Below are 18,873 nucleotides of genomic sequence, written 5' to 3'. Positions count from 1 at the left end.
TCAAGTAAAGTACATGTTCCTCAAAACTGTACTTGGGTACAGCACTTGAGTAAATTTACTATGTTACATTCTACCACTGTAATAAATAATAATAATAATGTAATAATAATAACTACAGCTTGACTATTTGCATAATGTTAAGTGTTTCTGGTTTACTATTTATTGGAATGTGTGACCTTTTTTTGTTTAGTTAACAAAGTTATTCTTGTTAAACTGTCTGACAGAATGAATCAACTGAAAAACAATGACAGAAGAATAAGAGAGAAAAGGAGCTTGTTATTGAGCCGCAGATTTATTGATGAATAAGTTACTTTTGTTTTCTGTGTTTAAGTGAATATTACTTGAATAGATTTGTAAAGATTCATGTTCTTGTTACTCTTTAACATTTAATTTCCAACCTTTTTCATTTTGAGTACAAAGTTGAAAAAACATCATTCCACCCTGTCTGTCAGCATCATACTATATAAATGTTCTTTATCAGCTTGTCCAGCTTTTCACTGAAGCTACATGGTGTTAATCCTGAGTGAAAAGCACCAGACTCAGTGCTTTTTATGGCTGCACCATTATATCAGATGGAAGTATTCTATATGACTTGTGCATAATTTTATACACATTTCACCCAAATTCACATATCTGATATTCTGGAAAATGTTTGAATCTCCACTAGAATTTAAAATAAAGTTTTGCAGGTTTGAAGAATGTTTGACTGTCTCAGTGGTGGATCAAATGTACTACAGAAGATGTAAAACACCAGGCTGTCAGTAGATGGCAGTGTTTCACACCAGAAAAATAAGTTATACATCAAATATGTTAATATGAACATGTCAAAAGCATCATAGGTGCAAACTGTTTACATCAAGAACACCGTTCCTAAACTGCCTACATTAAATAAGTCATATGCAATAATGTGTGCTAACAAGTGGAGTTTTAGACCATGCAAAAGCAAAGCTGGCTGCACTCCTCTCTGATCACAACATGTCTGATGCATTATTCAACACATGGCCTGCAGGATTCAGGATCTCCCTTTGGGAAGGCTGGTTCCTGTCTTCAGATATTAATTATACCTGACCGAAAACAGACTGAGACTCTCTGCTTCGTGAACAATGAGAGAGAAAGACCCAAAAGCATTATTCAATTTTATTATTAATTTAATGTCCTTTTGATATCCCTTTAAATGTTTCCTGAACAGCCCATAAAGCTTGTTTCCATGGAGTAGATAGAGAGAATAAATAAATGGTCCATCAGCAAGAACTCAACAACATAATTACTTGTTATGACACGACTCTGCTTATCTGGATCTGACATTTCAACCTGCAGCAACTGGAACTAGTAGAGATGGACTCTTGAATGAGTGGGCCGAATGACAAAGTTACATCCAGGATTGTTCACTGCACTCTTTGAGTACCTTTTCTGACCTCACAAAGAAAACTGTAATGTCCTCAGCAGGGGAATGCTGCACAGCCCCTACATACCTACAGGAAACTATTTAACTTCCCCCTGTTCTGGGTTTCCGTGCAGTGAGGATGTTTGCTCCACCAGGCCTCCATCCATGAGTTGTTTATCTGTGTCAGCACTCAGCAGGGGGGAAAACACCCGTCCTGAACAGGCAGGTTATCACGGCTGGCCCACTGTTCGGGAGGAACCCCTCCAACTGCTGTGTGCAGAGGCTGACTGACAGTTATCTCAGAGGAGGTTATTACACAGCTGTCAATAAAGTATGTGTGTGAGAGGAAGAGAGCCTGGTCGAGATAAAGAGAAAAGCTGCTTGGCTAAAAGTATGTGGACACTTAGGTGGAATTTACTTCTGTGTCAAATCGACGCCGTACCTACGCCGTAGGCTCTGCGTCGACCCCGTAGCCTGACGTGCACCTCTCCAGAAATGTAACTACATGTTGTGGCGACACAGACCTCCTGTCCATTTTTGCTGAAACCATTTCCCTCAGTGGAGACAAAGCTTTTATTTACTTTAATTTCACAGATAAGAAACAATAAATTGTGAAGACAATAAAGCCGCCACCAAAATAGCATTTTAAGTTTTGTGTGTGATTTATTCTGGCTTCATATGAGTAGAGGAAATCTAGGCTAGACTAATTTATACAATGTAAAATGCCATAGGCTTGTGCTAATAACATTAGGATGTTGTATTTGTTTGGAAAACTTGTTTAGTATAAGACAGTTGTTTTGTCTGTGAACCTTGTGAGTTGTATTGGAGCTGAATTTGTAACGTTATCTTTGTTAAATGTTTCTGTTGTCCCTGGCTTCATATGAGTAGAGGAAAAGTCCACTAGCTGCCAGGCTAATTTACACAATGTAAAATGCCATAGGCTTGTGCTAATAACGTTAGCATGTTGTATTTGTGGGGAAAATGTGTCCAGATAAAGACAAAAGTTTGTTTGTGAATGCTGCGAGTTATAGTGAAGCTGATTTGTGTACTTGTGTTTGAAATTGTCTCTATGACGCCATGTTTAATGTGTGTTTTGAATCAACTAAACTTCACAGAAACCTCCGCCACCGACTAGTGTTTAGAGGTGTAACTGCAGAGTGACACAGACACTCCACCGCACAAATATCAATGTTCACAATAACAACTATAAATCCCCCTTTACTGCTCCACATACTGTTTTTCGAAGGTTAAAGATAGACAGTTCCACTTGAGGAAAATTCTCATGCTCCATAGCATTTTAGACGATAGTGATCTTCCAATGTTGTGGCAACAGTCTGGAGAAGAAGACCCTCCCAACATGACAGTGCCCCCATGCATGACTCCAGGTCCATAAAGAAATGTCTTTCCAAATTAGGTGTGGAAGAAGTAGACTGGCATGCACAGAGCTCTGACCTCAACCCCATCATACTGAACTGGAACCGTATCACAGATACGGCCGACATCACTGATGCTCTTGTGGCTGAATGGGACCAAATCTCTGCAGCCAGGTTTCCAAAACCTGGTAGAAACCCCAAAACCAGAGGAGTGAAGGCTGTTATAGCAGCAGATTAATGCTCACTCTTTGGGAATAGGATGTTCAACAGTCATGACTGGGTGTAACGTTCAGGTGTCCACATACTTTTTGCCATGTACTAAATATATGTATGTATAGGACCATATATAGATATTGTAAGGTGTTACTGGTTTCCTCTTAAAATCAACTGGGAAAAGCAGAGAAGTGACAACATGTAATAACACGCAGATGTTTTTGAAGAGCTGGCTAGACTTCAACAAACTTCTTGTTCTTGTTCACCTTCTGAATCTTTGCCAAGAGTCATCATGACATTAGAGTTTCACCGTGACAAACACTTTGGTCCACTAAAGTTATTTCAACAAATATCGCCTCGATCTTCACAGCAGGAAGAGTCTGACATCTTGGGAAATACAGTCGATCAATACCTCTCATATCTGTCCATTCAATACAAAGTTACCGTCAGCAGCTGGAAGCAGTTGCAAGACAACCAGCGGAGAGTCCAGGAAGTCACTGCTCCTGGCTAAGAAGCAGTCCGACACATAACACCCTGTAAAACCACAAAGGGTTGTTTTTCTGCTTCAGCTGTTGTGTGGTTTAAACAAACACAGATATAGTGTCTTTATTAATGATCTTTAGAGGTGGATTATGTGGACAGAGCCAGGTGAGCTGTTCCCTCCTGCTACGATGATCAGCTTCTGTCTGTAGCTTAACATTTATATTGTATGCAGACATACATGAGGATAGTTGTCAACAATGGTGTATATAAGTTCTCAGATCCTTTACAAAGCAAGAGAAACACTACAATATAAAATCTCCATTAGTAGTAAAAGTCCTACGTTCAAACTTTTACCTAAAGCTGGATTGTCATCAGCTGATTCACAATCAATCAACAGCGCAGCGACACACCTTCTCTGTCTGCCTGTCATCGTACTGCTCCTCATGTTAGATATGGGTCTTTCTCTGCCGTAGTTCTTTCTTGCTGCAGTTGTGTGCACCCTCCACCTCCCCATCACCACCTAGTCTTTACAGATCATCAGCCTCATCTGCCTCAGCAGTCAGCAGCCTCAGAGTCATCAGCCACCACCACCATCACCAGTGTCTGGACTCCATGGGGGATTTATCCTGCTGCTGCTCAGATGTCCCTCAATCACAAAATATCTCCCTCTGGTGTCCAAGCGCCAAAGACTTCTGTTAAATCTTAATCAGCACAAATCATCTGTTAATCTGTACATTCATATTCTATATTAAATATTATCTTCACTTCACTCTTCTGCCTCTGCTGATTGAAATGTAGATGCACCTGCATGCCGCTTCGGTAAAAACCTGATTCAATGGCGGAGAATCCTGCAGAGAAAGTTGCTATTCCAGCACTGGCAACAACTGCCTACACTACAAAGCAACCCAAAAATAAAGACTTATCAAAAAGAGAGTTTGACAAAAACAAAATAAAAACTGTCAAGATCACCGAAGCATTTCAGAGATTCAGAGATGAAGAGAAAATGTTGCTAGTAGTTTAGCCGTCTGCTAACCAGGTATAAAGGCTCATGGCTGTGGCTTAGCTAACATTAGCTGGAGCATTGGTTCTCAACCTTTTTGTGTCAAGGACTTCTAAATTGGTACACATTATTCACTGACTAGATAAAAAATGAACTATTCTTCACTTTTATGGGGACCCCCTGGAACTCCCTTAAGGACCCCTACACCACTGATTGAGAACCTTGGAGCTAGAGCCTTAAATCACAGTGTGTCCTCCGCCTCACTCCCCGCAGGAACAGACCAAATCACCAGGAGGAGAGGGGGCAACAGCTCCGGAGATGAACCCCCAGTCAGCGCAAACCTCGGCCCTAACTCCTTGCCACGTCAGCAAACTTTCTGTTGCTGCTGTTACACAGGTTAAGCCCAGTGCTGCACTGAGGGGTTTGCGCTGGCTGAATGTGAGCTGTAGCTACAGCCACCAACTGAAGCTCTGTCTGCCCCCTGTCCTCCCAGGGAAGCAGAGAGCGCGGGGCAAGGAGGGGCTGAGTGACTGTGCAACTGTACAATGAAATTAGAGTAAATAAATCAAGTATGGAAAACAGTGGGTCGAGTGCGTGCCCACACTCGCCTGGTGAGAAGAGCTGAAAACAGAGAGCTGCAGGAGGAGGGCATATTTTCTACTTTTGCCTTTTTTGGTTGCTTGTTATTTGGTTGTTACAGATTTCTGCCAACACCAGCTTTAAAACAGTTTTGGAAAGTACTTTCAAGTACTGTAGATAGATACAGTTTAACTTCCACTACTTCCACTGACTGTTTAGTTCAAACAAACAATATATAAAGTGTAAATTCCTGAGCTTTACCATTGGACAGAGCCAGCCTGCCTGTTTCCACCTGTATCTCCATACATTTAGACATCAAGGCCTGCAGAGGACAAAAACAACTCTCTCAATCTCCCCCCTTGACCTTCCAAAATTTCTCCTCTGCCCCATCCCTCTTCTTCTTCTCTCTCCTCCTCCTCCTCCTCCCTCGGTCCCCGCTGTCACAGTTTTTCCAGTTTCTTTGGCTCCACTTCAGGACCCTCCCCCGTTTAGATGCGACTGGGCTCTTTCTCTCTCTCTTCACTGCCCTCCTCTAAATGTTTACACTGCTTGAAGATTTTTCTGAGTGTATATGAACCCTTAAAAACAAACGCTTTGCTTTTTTTTTTTTAAATCTCAATGTCGCCCATGGAAGTTGGTTTCTAACTGCGATTCTACAGCGACAGATGATCCGGGACTCCTCGGCCGCAAGGTGAGTAAAATACTGTCTATGAATTAAACAAAGCGGGATTATCACCGAGAGTTTGACGGTTTATTTGACAGTCAAAGATCTGGATGACTTTTATGATGATACATGTTGCTGGTTAATTAATAGACTCGGTACAGTTTAAACTGTGAACACGGTCGCGTACTGTATGGGAATGTGTTGGTGTGGGAAACAGCGCAGCATGGACCAGTCCTAAAATCCACCTTTAGGGACTCAGAGTGTTTTAAGTATAGTCATCTACAGTGAGTTTACAGTTACTTTTATTGATGCTGTTGCAAAAATGCGTAAAAAATACCACATTTGAGCAACTTCACCAGACATTAACAACCATCTTCTTCCATATATGTCTCTATTTGTGCCTTTTGTGCTGGATATTTGTGAACTATAGTGGAAGAAGTAAGTAATAGTATTAAAAAATGCAATGTAAAATCTACTCCATTAGTGGTAGATAAAGAGCCCTACATGGGAAAGTAACTGTGAGTTCATTTATTAAAGTACTGTAAATGCAGCTTTACTTAACAGTTTCCATTTAAAGGTGCTTTATACTTCTACTTCACAACAGTTCAGAGGGAAATACTTTGACATATGATGAGCTCCTAAAATGTGATGCAGTGTTAGAAAGTAATAAAATGTTATTCACACACCAGGGCATCAGTTACAATAATTAAAAATTTAATATATAATAGTGTAACAGTCACAGACTTATGAGTACTTTTACTATTGATACTTAAACTGAGGTGACATTTTGCATCTTGACATGTAATGGGGTGTGTTTTCATCACAGGGTTAGTACTTTAACTCAAGTAAATGATCTGAATACCTCCTCCACCACCACTTAAATAGAAGTACATAAGTATTATTTAGCAAAAATATTTAGCAAGTATTAACAGCAAACATAGGTGCAGATTCTGGGGGGATGCAGGGGACATGTCCCCCTTAATATTTGGAACATTAAGCATTTGTGCCCCACTCATTTAAGACATTTCTGCCACAAACAGATGCACAAAAGGCAAAAATTGATGCTTAAAATTTCAGCAGAATGCAGGAAATTAAGTGTTTGATGCTCAAAATATGAATCCCCCTCCCAATATTCAACAAAACCTACACACTTGACTTGACTGCCTCTTTGATATTATTATTTTACAGCGTTATGAATACTGTAAGATGGTTTTATGAGGGCTGATCCCTTCATTTAAATGTTGCAGCTGTTTAAGATGAAGCACATGTTAATTATTCTGTTGGGCAACAATTTATCATATTTAGGAAGACAATCATGTTCTGTTTGTACAATCTTAGTTTACATAGATAAACAGTACCTATAGCTTTCAAACAAATGTCATGGAGTGGAAGTATGATGTAGCAGAAAGTGGAAATACTCAAGTTAAGTGCAGTACTTGAGTAAATGTACTCTCATGTGTCGTATTTCTTCACAACTTAAGGCAGATTTCTCATCACAGTTTGGGGTTGTATTGCTGGATCGATCATATATGCTCTATGTGAAAGGAAACACTGTCAATAAAACCATCTGTGCGCTCATCAAGAGGTTAATATCAGTCAGCACACAAAGAGACAACATCCGACACTTGTCAGTGAGTGAATTTAACCACTTGTTCGAGTGAACTCCTGGCGTTTTATGACGCCACTCTGTGCACTTGCTGTGCTCTTCCTGGCTGACTGAGTTTCTTGGCACCCCTGGCTCTGCTTTGAAACCTTCTCCAGCTACTATCAAGAGAGTGAGAGTCAGAGAAGCTGTGCTGCTCTGGCATGTCTCCTCCATCGATTCATTATAGAGGAAGTCGTTGCTGGGAGTAGGACTGCTGTTTCCTCAGTGCCCACCTCCTCCACCTCCCGCTTTTGTTGCTTTTGATTTTCATTAAGCCGCTCAGTCTTGATCTAAGATCTGGATTCATCTATCCGTGACTCAAGCCAATGAAACGTGGCGGCGAGGTGGCAGCAGCCCAAACAACTGTGTGACATCCTGTGTGTGATGGCGTGACTCAACTTTCATGTCCTGTCAGTGGAGTTAATCAGGTGAAGCAGATGGAGATGGAGTGTTTTTCTTTTCCTCTGCAGATGTGAGAGGCTCCTGTTGATGCTTTAATGTATGTGCGTATGAATGAGTGTGTGACGCTGAAAACAATACAGTTGCTAAAGGGAATATAATTAAGATGCTTTCATTAAGTGATTATTTTCTAGAGTTGGTGCAGCTTTCACAGAGCAGTAAAAGATCTGCATAGTTTGGGCTAAAAGACAATTTTCCAAACTGAATAGAAGCACCAAATTTAAGACAAATGACTGCTCATCACCAGGGTGTTCATAATCACTTCACTGACACTTTTACAGCTGTGATCCTCTGTACGTTTAGACCTATAAAATGATAAACTGCTGCACACTGAAGCATACTGTTCTGGAAACAAACTCCTCATTTCTTGTCTCAGCGGAGCTGTAAAATCACCCCATAATCGGCTTTTCACTTATTGTCTGTGACTTGTGAATGAAAGCTTTTTGATTAAGGAACCCCTGGCATCATTTAAGGCACAAAAACATCTGCAAGCAAGGCAAGATATGATTAACTATCAGAGTAAATCTCAGGCACCTGGTTTGGACTCCTGACCTCACATCTGCTCTGGCAACCAAAAAAGCGCCAGGAAGTCTCTCTGACTGCAGACTGAACTTTCCTTTGTCCTTCTCCAAGTATTCCTAAAAGCACCGTGCCATTTTTAAATGTGCCATTATTCACATAGATCAGTTTGACGAGTCGAACTCTGCGTGTGAGAAGTAGCACAACCGTGCCTTCTTGAAACCATCTTTGTTTTTCTTCAGTGTCTTCATATGAGATCCTCATTAGTGGAAAATTGCATCTCCCCCTTGAAAACGTGCCTGCCCTCCTCCACAGTTTCAGCTATCAGTGGTTTAATGGTGACCCCCTTTTTTTCTGTTTTTGTCTGGTTGAGCCACAGACCTGTCTCTGTCTGACAGCTGGACATCTGGCTCACTTACAGTCTGTTTGTCCAGGAGAGGACTCAGGCTCAGGCGAGCTACTGGATATGTTTTAGTTGGAGATGACACTGGCCAGAGACACAAAGAGATGAGGTACAAATAGAGAAAAGTAGAACTGAGGTAAGACGCATTTAGTGTTAATTTGATCTCCCTGTGCCTGGATGGTTTTACAATTTATGGTGACACCACACAGGGCACCCAGAGTGTCTGCACGCTGTCTTCTGAAGGCCACAATTTGTCTTGACAAGTTCATCCACGATGGCCACACACCATTCATGTGTGATTTAAGTGAGAGCTCAGTGTTGTGTTATCCTTTGAAGCGTGGACTCTGCGCTATAGAATTACCTGAGTGCTTTAAAATGGTAATCAAAATTCTGCTGAGCTTGGCTTGGTGAGAGGCTTGGCTTTAAGGATCAGACGTTCAGTCAGTGGTTTGATCTACTGCTTTGGTCCACACTGAAATATCTCAATACAGCTATTAAACAGACGACCATTAGGGCTGCACAATATGCAAAAATAGATCAATAAAAATAACAAATCCTATTGTGGTGCAGTGGTTAGTATTGTCGCCTCACAGCAGTTCCTGGTTCCAGGGTCGGGGGTTCAATACGAATATTCAGCTATTAGGTCCGAGGGTTTGAACAGGGTTCAACAGGATGTTCAGGGTGACAGTGACATTCAGGTAATATAGTAAACAATCCAAGTAAGCTCTCTGAACTAATGTGATAACTGATAGCGGGTCCAAGATGGCAGCGCTTGTGGAATCAGCAGCAGCTCGGCGCTCTCATTTCTGCTTTTGTATACTTATATGTTCTTATTCTGTTGCTTCTCTTGGTCATTTAAAGTTTTGTTGTTTTCTTTGTTTGGTTGTCTTTTGTTTTGTTTAGTTTTTATTCACCCAAAAGTGCCGAACGAAGTTTAATTTTACCTGTGTGTTAAGTGCCGCTGCTCCTTCGCGTCAAAAGGGGTCAGCTGAGGTGGTTCGGGCATCTGATCAGGATGCCTCCTGGGTGCCTCCTGCTGAAGGTGTCCTGGGCACGTCCCACTGGTAGGAGGCCCCGGGGCAGACCCAGAACATGCTGGAGGGATTACATATCTCATCTGGCCTGGGAACACCTTGGGGTCCCCCAGGAGGAGCTGGAAAGCGTTGCTGGGGAGAGGGACGTCTGGGGTGCTATGCAGCATATTTTGCTGACATGAGATATCAGACAAAAGCCAGAAACTATCCTATTAAGTCACTGTGAGCTGTAAATTCACAACTTAGAAGCAGAAGGCAAAAGAAAATGTTATCTCAGAGCCTACCCGGGCAAAGCCTCTCTTCCTCCGGGCAGCTGCCTCCATCTCACTCAGACTCACCCTGGGTCTGCAGCTGCCTGTACCAGAAAACAGCACAAATGCAAGGAGTGCTCGCTCTGCAGCTAAATCTGGGACCAAATTGACCTCAGAAGTACACTGCACACTGACTGACCAAAAAAAGACGGACTACACAACCTGAAGAATTTCAGTCGACTGAGGGGGTCTGATGATTTGAATCTTTTAATTCGTCCAATTCTTTGGTTTGTGGCCAAATACCTGCAAATCAAAGTTTTCATCAAAATTTCCATCAGTCTCAGCTGTATTTTGTGTTAATTGCAAAACATAACTCAGCTTTTTTAACTTGCCACAGTGTTGCCATGGCAACCACAGACACTACAGTGATGGAGACGATACAGGAGCTGATTGTATTGGTACCTGAGTTCTCCAGTACAGGCTACAGCTCTTCACCAGCAATGAACAAACAGATTAATGAAGAGAAATGGCTCGGGAACAAAGCTAGTGCTGTAATAACTCTGTTATCTAACCTGTTGCAAACCGTTTCCTCTACTTTAACCTACAACTGTGTTTCTTTAGCTGCATGATGAGATGATGGCAGGTGGACAGCCGCAGCCTGGTACAGTTGTTTAGTAGGATTGGAAGAAACTGGGAGCAGCAATTACAGATACAGATCACAGAAGTTGCCTCGTAGCAGATTTTGCTTTGTTTTCTTTTGGCTTTGGTGACTTTTGGTGCTTAATAGTTATTGCTGTTGTTTGTCTGGATTTTACTTGTCAATCATGTGGGTGGAACTGGGTGGCACCCGCTTTCCTTACAACCAGCAGAAAGTAGGAAAATCGACTTTATGTGTAAAGTGTTGCATAATGTCAGTGGAAATTCAGTTTATTCATCCCACACTTTTTAATACAACAGTGACAAAGTTAATAAGATGTAAAAAGCGACCTTTGTCTACTCCCCAAGCTTCTATTTTTGATGCAAAAATAATCGTGATGAAAAAGACAAAAAGCATAGGGAACTCAAAAGAAGGTGACAGGGGCTGAATATTCCTACCACAGGCTTATATAAGCCTTTCAACCCCATGTGCTCTGCAGCCGTGCAAGTAATTTGGAACAGATTCGACTGCAGCCCTCCAGCTCAGGGGTTTTTGGGTCGCTCGCTCTGCTCTGGCCGTGGAGCATGTACAGTTTCTTCAGGCTCTGGCTCAAATAACCAATCATAAAAAGCAGAGGTCGGGGGGTTTGGGGCTGGAACGGGAGGAGGAGCCAGCAGCGGCTTGATGGAGTGACCACAGACTACTTGTACTGTGGTGAGGGTCTTTCCTGAAGTTGCTTATGTTGGTGGTTGGTGAGTGGTGTTTGAGGTGGTGGGTGGAGCAGCAGTGGAGACATTGTTCATTAAGATTCAGGGTTTGCACTGGTGTCTATGTCTCTCTGTGGTGTCTATGCAGGATGACTGGAACCGAGTGAAACCTGAGACGTAGAATTAGAGGAAATAAAGCACTAAATTCAAGGCCCAGAGGGGCTTCTCACGTTGTGTTTTCATCTCTGTGATGAAAATGGTGTGGTGTTTATGTTTTTGTTTGTCTTTAATACTTGCCTGAGTGGAATTGGTCATGCAGATGGAGAAGAGAGTGTTTATTTTGTCAGTTTTGAGATGAAATATCATGAGTTTACCATACAAGATGTGAGCCTTGCATGTGAAAAACAAATGGTCTTTGTGTCATGCTTGGCACCAAGTGAACATGAACTCTTGATGTTTTTCTTGAGCTCATACCCAGATCCACTCCACCAGCTGTGTTAAGCTATGACTCTCGCAGTCGTCCATCTTGCATTTTATGAGAGGACTTATTTTCCCTGTGTTTTTTTCTTTTTTGGTATTCTATTTTCCAGGCCACTTCTGAAAGACAAACCTAGGCTCAGGAAAAAGGCAGGATGACAGATTTCACTATTTGTCAGCGTCCACGTTACTCAACACAACACAAGCTGTGGAAAAAAAAAGGTTTCTTTGTCAAAAAAAAAAAAAAAAAAAAAGACACAAAAGCCAAAAAAGAAGTTAGCTGCTGGAAAAAGAGAGCCAGTATAGATCTGGTGGCATCGTTCAAGGACTTTTCCTTTCCCCAACTCTCCTCTGTTTACATGTCAGAGGAAGAGACGGTTGAGATGCAGACCTGGATGTACACACAAGATGTTTCCTATCGGCTTCCTATTGTTTGTCCTACTTTTTGTTCCCCCAGTGCCGCCTGGTGCAGAGATGATTGAGAGCAGAGGAGAGAGCATGGACTGGGGGGATTGTGGGGACAGGGTCTGATTTTGTCGAAAACTTGTTTTTCTTTTTCTCTGTAGGAGGAAAATGTAAGAGTCATTGGAATTATTAGCTGGAGACAGATGATAATGACCCAGGGAGTTGTCATCAATTATAAAATAATGAGAAAAGCATGTTATTTTCGAAGACACTATCAGTGAAGTGCTGACAAGATACTCTGGAATAACTTTTGCAGTGTGTTAACAAGAAAATTGCCGACTTACTCATGAACTGGTAAATAATTTTATGTAATGTGCAGATACCTCGCTGAGATAAAAACATATTCCTCCGTGACTCACTGAAGACCTGCTGTGTTTCCCGCTGCCTCTGTTTGCCTCTGGGCATCCAGAAAAAGAAAGTGTTAACAGTTTCCCCTCCACTTGGTTTCCTTGAGTTGGAACATCATACCCAAACAAAGTGACGGGCTCCTGGACCCTCTGCCTCTCACCATCCACAGTGTTTGCCCTCCCACAGCGTTGCTCAGGATGTCCTGTGTGGTGGTTTGTGTCTGGCTCTTGTCTCCTCTTTGCCCCCCCGTCTTCCTGTTGTGTTGGACAGACATGCAGGTGGCATACCAAAAAAGACCCCAGAGGCTTATGTGTTGCACAGTCAGGGTTGGCAAATAACAGAATATGAGTAATGGTGTTTTTAAAATACAAAATCTAAGTTTCTTATTTACATTACATTTTAAACTGGTGGTATTCAGTTGCTGTTTTTATAAATAGAATTCAAGGGATTTTGTTTTATTTCCTCTAACACGGTGTCCCAACTGAATGCGACACAAGCAAGCGGCACTTTGATTATTTAAACTGAAATGTTTTAACTGGCTGCGAGTGACGTACCGCTGCTGTAGCACTGTTGCAGTCGGACATTCTGTATGCATTTATTCCCATCGCTTGTTTGAAAGCTCTGCAGTGGACCAGGAACAGCTGATTTGTGAAATTGAAATGAGGAGTTATCTACACAACACCCCCTTGTTTTACTACAAAAACCTAAATAAGGTGTCAGCTGGCTGAAGGGAGATCAGCAGGGAATGCAAATTTCTGATAAATGACCATCGCTAATAACAACCGACTAGCTGTTGGCTATGTTGTTTGTCATTCCCAGAAAAAGTCAAAATATAAACTTGTGTTTTCTGTTTAAAATGTACAAATGTAGAAAGATAGCAAGTACTCGCCCAAGTGCTTACGTCTACGTTACACTTTGCTGGAGAAGCGTTGATAAATTTAACAGGGTCAGCAGCACAAACAGAGCTCGGGAGTCCGCCATTGTTGTTGTGATGGTCGACTTTCTCGCACATGCCTAATGACTGGAACCGTAATGCGCGTGTGTGAAAAGTCTCTGTTTTCACAGGCACTGCATATTGCAAGTTTACATGACAACGAAGACGGTGCTGTTTCAAAAAAAATTGCACTTTCGAACCTGTTCTCAAATGTTGTGTTTTCAGGCCAACTAAAGTTTACCATTTTCGGTCGAAATCATCGTATAAACAGGACCTCAGTTTGGACAGGGAGCTATGCTCACATATTGCTAGAAAAAGGTGTAAAATTCATATGAAGCATATGTTTCCCATTAACAGATTTTTTTTTTTTTAAAAAAGTGTGCACAGTGCAGCTGCCACACAACAATGGCAACAAAGACACATCCAGAACACTCTTGTGTTTTTTGCATGGAAATATGAGACCCAGACAAAGCAGCTCAGCAAGATGATTTTTAAGTTTTCCAAAAGTAATGCAAAGTATTTCGAATATGTTACTTAGCACAGGTGTGGACTTGAGTCAGACTCGAGTCACGAATCCAATGACTTAAGACTGGACTTCAAAAAACAAAAAGGACTTACAACTTGACTTTGACTTTAATCATAAATAATAAACTTTATTTTATTTTTTTTTTACATGGTTGATCCCACATTTAAAACAGTGCAGGATTCAAGCAAATAAAATGAGGCAATTTTAAGAAAATAGTGAGATAAAAAAAAATGAAAAACAAAATAAAGACAAAATACTGTCACTGAAGCAGATAAGCAAAGTTTGCAACTAATTGCTCTGTAGATTGCACAGGTACAGCAAATCAAACAATTAGAGTAATACAATATAAAAGAATACAATAACCACTGACAACACAAGATAAAAACAAAAATAATCAAATGAGACGTGTATATACATATATTATATATATATATATATATATATATATATATATATATATATGATGTATATGTATACACATTATATATATATATATACAGTACAGGCCAAAAGTTTGGACACACCTTCTCATTCAATGCGTTTTCTTTATTTTCATGACTATTTACATTGTAGATTCTCACTGAAGGCATCAAAACTATGAATGAACACATGTGGAGTTATGTACTTAACAAAAAAGGTGAAATAACTGAAAACATGTTTTATATTCTAGTTTCTTCAAAATAGCCACCCTTTGCTCTGATTACTGCTTTGCACACTCTTGGCATTCTCTCCATGAGCTTCAAGAGGTAGTCACCTGAAATGGTTTCCACTTCACAGGTGTGCCTTATCAGGGTTAATTAGTGGAATTTCTTGCTTTATCAATGGGGTTGGGACCATCAGTTGTGTTGTGCAGAAGTCAGGTTAATACACAGCCGACAGCCCTATTGGACAACTGTTAAAATTCATATTATGGCAAGAACCAATCAGCTAACTAAAGAAAAAGCAGTGGCCATCATTACTTTAAGAAATGAAGGTCAGTCAGTCCGAAAATTGCAAAAACTTTAAATGTGTCCCCAAGTGGAGTCGCAAACCATCAAGCGCTACAATGAAACTGGCACACATGAGGACCGACCCAGGAAAGGAAGACCAAGAGTCACCTCTGCTTCTGAGGATAAGTTCATCCGAGTCACCAGCCTCAGAAATGGCAAGTTAACAGCAGCTCAGATCAGAGACCAGATGAATGCCACACAGAGTTCTAGCAGCAGACCCATCTCTAGAACAACTGTTAAGAGGAGACTGCGCGAATCAGGCCTTCATGGTCAAATAGCTGCTAGGAAACCACTGCTAAGGAGAGGCAACAAGCAGAAGAGATTTGTTTGGGCCAAGAAACACAAGGAATGGACATTAGACCAGTGGAAATCTGTGCTTTGGTCTGATGAGTCCAAATTTGAGATCATTGGTTCCAACCGCCGTGTCTTTGTGAGACGCAGAAAAGGTGAACGGATGGATTCCACGTGCCTGGTTCCCACTGTGAAGCATGGAGGAGGAGGTGTGATGGTGTGGGGGAGTTTTGCTGGTGACACTGTTGGGGATTTATTCAAAATTGAAGGCACACTGAACCAGCATGGCTACCACAGCATCCTGCTGCGACATGCCATCCCATCCGGTTTGCGTTTAGTTGGACGATCATTTATTTTTCAACAGGACAATGACCCCAAACACACCTCCAGGCTGTGTAGGGGCTATTTGACCAAGAAGGAGAGTGATGGAGTGCTGCGGCAGATGACCTGGCCTCCACAGTCACCGGACCTGAACCCAATCGAGATGGTTTGGGGTGAGCTGGACCGCAGAGTGAAGGCAAAGGGGCCAACAAGTGCTAAACACCTCTGGGAACTCCTTCAAGACTGTTGGAAAACCATTTCAGGTGACTACCTCTTGAAGCTCATGGAGAGAATGCCAAGTGTGTGCAAAGCAGTAATCAGAGCAAAGGGTGGCTATTTTGAAGAAACTAGAATATAAAACATGTTTTCAGTTATTTCACCTTTTTTTGTTAAGTACATAACTCCACGTGTTCATTCATAGTTTTGATGCCTTCAGTGAGAATAGTCATGAAAATAAAGAAAACACATTGAATGAGAAGGTGTGTCCAAACTTTTGGCCTGTACTGTATATATATATATATATATATATATATATATATATATATATATATATATAATTATAAATAAAAAATTTGCTGAAATCAATAAAAAGGCCTTTTTTTAACAGATCAGTTTTAGGGAGTGATTTAAAAGATGTCACTGATTCAGCAGCCTCAGATCCTCAGGCAGGAAGTTCCAGAGCTGAGAGGCCTTGACTGCAAAAGTAAATCACCTTTAGTTTTCAGCCAGGACTGATGAACAGCCAACAGAGCCCTGCCCGAGGATCTGAGGCTGCAACCCAGCATCTCAGCTATGTAGCTGGGGGCTAAACCATGAGGTGCTTTAAAATTGATCAGTTAAATCTTAAAATTGATTCTAAGAGAGTCTAATTATCAATTAATACCAAGGCTTTAATATCAATGACTTGTGACTTCATTTGGACTTGAGCCTTTTGACTTGAAAATACTTGATAACTTAAAGTGTTGTTTAAAAACTGTGCCATGAATCAATTCATTTCCTGGATATACTTATATGGATGTTATTCATTACCACTAAGTCGGCACTTAATTCTCCAGATTCACTTTGTTTGAACCAACCTGACAGCTTTGGGTCAAGATGCAGTAGTGAACCATGATGAACTGACATTACGTTACTGAGTGGCAGATTTTAAAAAAATGACACCAAAGGTCATTTTGTTTGCATACAAAAACTATGGAGTGGTCAATAAAAACATTATGTAATAGGCTGTACAAAATGTGTCAGTTGCAAATTACAGATGGAGACGCAGTAACTGCCAACGACTAGTTAGCAAGCTAATTCTTCGTCAGTTTAACAGCTACAACAGAGACAACAAACTTGTTCTAACAAATAAGTCCAACATGTAAAAGCATTCATGATTTTTGTACATTTAATACAGTATCATTATGTTTTTAAAATGGCATCACATTTGGTTTAGAGTGCATTATGGCTTGTTAACTTGAAACTCAACGTTTAGGACTTGAGACTTCACTCTGGACCTGCCTGTCTTGACTTGAGACGCGCAAACTCTTGAGACTTACTTGTGACTTGCAAAGCAATGATGTGGAGTTGTGGACCCACCTCTGTTTCTTAGTTCAAGTAATCTAATTGACTATGTTACAAATTACATATTAGGGCATGTAATCAGTAATCTGTTGGGGATTATGTTTTAAAAGTAACCGTCCAAACACTGCACAACACAGATGACAGTGCCAGGGCTTTTGATTAAACTTGAGCACATTCTGCAGCGCCTACTTTCATCTTCCTTTTTGCCACGAGGCGCTCCAACAAAGTGAATTAATAGCACCACCTGTGGGGGCTGAAACTGTCTCAGTCTAGTGACAGTGCTGGGAAAAGCATGGAGGATAAGACTAAGTAAAGGAACATCTCTGAGGGTTCACCTTCAGGGTAGCACACGTGGCTGAAGTTTTTTGAGTGAAGAAAATAAGGCTTTAACTTCCAGATGCTTGCAGGATGAGGCCCATCTGGAGAGAGGGAGGGAGAAGGAGCTTTTTGGGGCCAAAAAAAGAAAACACTCTAAAATGATCAGTTTAATAAGTTGCAGGTTTCCACCTTGTCCTCCAGAAAGGCAGCACACCATGTGCCAGAGGTAGGCCTGTAAATCAATGGGGTTTAACTTTTAGGAATTTACTGGCCCAGGCTGGACTTCCTGGAAACAGAGATAGAGAAGGAAAGCCAATGGAGATAATAACTGATAACTACTCTGGTGAACTCTACCTGCTGCTGCTGCTGCTGCTGCTGCTGCTTGTGCTTGTGCTAATGTTTTGCCAAGTCTTTCCTGGTTATCTGGTACCTCAGTTACAGCCTGACCACATGGCATTAATTGACATGCACATCTGTCTCCCAGTGTGCAGCCCCAACTCTCCTTACATCACGGTTGTACCACCCTGCAGGCAGCAACACTCAAGTCTTTGGTAAATCACCCCTTATTTTTCCTTGTTGAAGAAATCGTATTATTTGCTAATCCTGGAAACAAGTGGCAGAAAAACATCATCAGCAACAGCAGGGAAAAAAATATGTCCACACCAGCTCCAATGTTTCCCAGCTCGCTGCATTGTAGCAGCTGCAAAGAGAGAAAAAAAAAACCCTGCCATCCAGTCACATTAGAAGTGTTGTCTTAATCGAAACCAGATGCGGCGTGGTTAGAGTCTGTTACTGTAAATTGCTCTCTCCTTCATACAACCATGACTCAAAAACTCACATTAAAGCTGTTGCATGGGAACGTGATCCGCAGTGTGAAATATGTCGCTCTTAAAGCTTGTGTCTCGGCAAAGGACGATGCTTCCCGTGATATTACTCAGACGCCGCAGACACTCAGAGGGATCAACATAATCTTGTCAGTCGCCATAGACCCCACAGGAAGCCCATATTTTACAACACATATATCAACAAAACACTGAACTGCTGCAAGTGTTTTTACACAGTAGGCCTCATTCAGTTCAGAAAAGAATATTCTTATCAAGTGCAGCCTAAATTATATAAAGGTTCTATATTATAGCTGTCCATTTCAGGGACATATTTGTATCATGGGTTTCTACTAGAACATGTTTACATGCTTTAACATTTAAAAACACTTTATTTTTCTCATACTGTCTGCCTGAATATACCTGTATTCACCCTCTGAACCTGTCTCTTTAAGCCTGCCTCCCGTCT

At 41.3% G+C, this 18,873-nt stretch overlaps 1 protein-coding gene across 2 annotated transcripts in view; it reads left to right on the top strand.

Annotated features, from left to right (window-relative positions):
* Positions 1-5,491: 5,491 nt before the first annotated feature.
* pear1 (platelet endothelial aggregation receptor 1) overlaps positions 5,492-18,873 on the top strand; it is a 90,330-nt gene continuing 76,948 nt past the window's right edge. The window contains exon 1 of one of the 2 annotated variants that reach the window (XM_049582832.1): positions 5,492-5,723. In XM_049582832.1, coding sequence (XP_049438789.1) covers positions 5,698-5,723 — 26 coding nt within the window. In that variant the 5' untranslated portion in view covers positions 5,492-5,697. The remainder of the gene's footprint in view (positions 5,724-18,873) is intronic. The other variant, XM_049582831.1, reaches the window with a different exon arrangement.

The sequence above is a fragment of the Epinephelus fuscoguttatus genome, linkage group LG8 (assembly GCF_011397635.1).
Source record: "Epinephelus fuscoguttatus linkage group LG8, E.fuscoguttatus.final_Chr_v1".
Taxonomy (NCBI): Eukaryota; Metazoa; Chordata; class Actinopteri; order Perciformes; family Serranidae; genus Epinephelus; species Epinephelus fuscoguttatus.
This window is presented reverse-complemented; position numbering and strand designations above follow the sequence as displayed.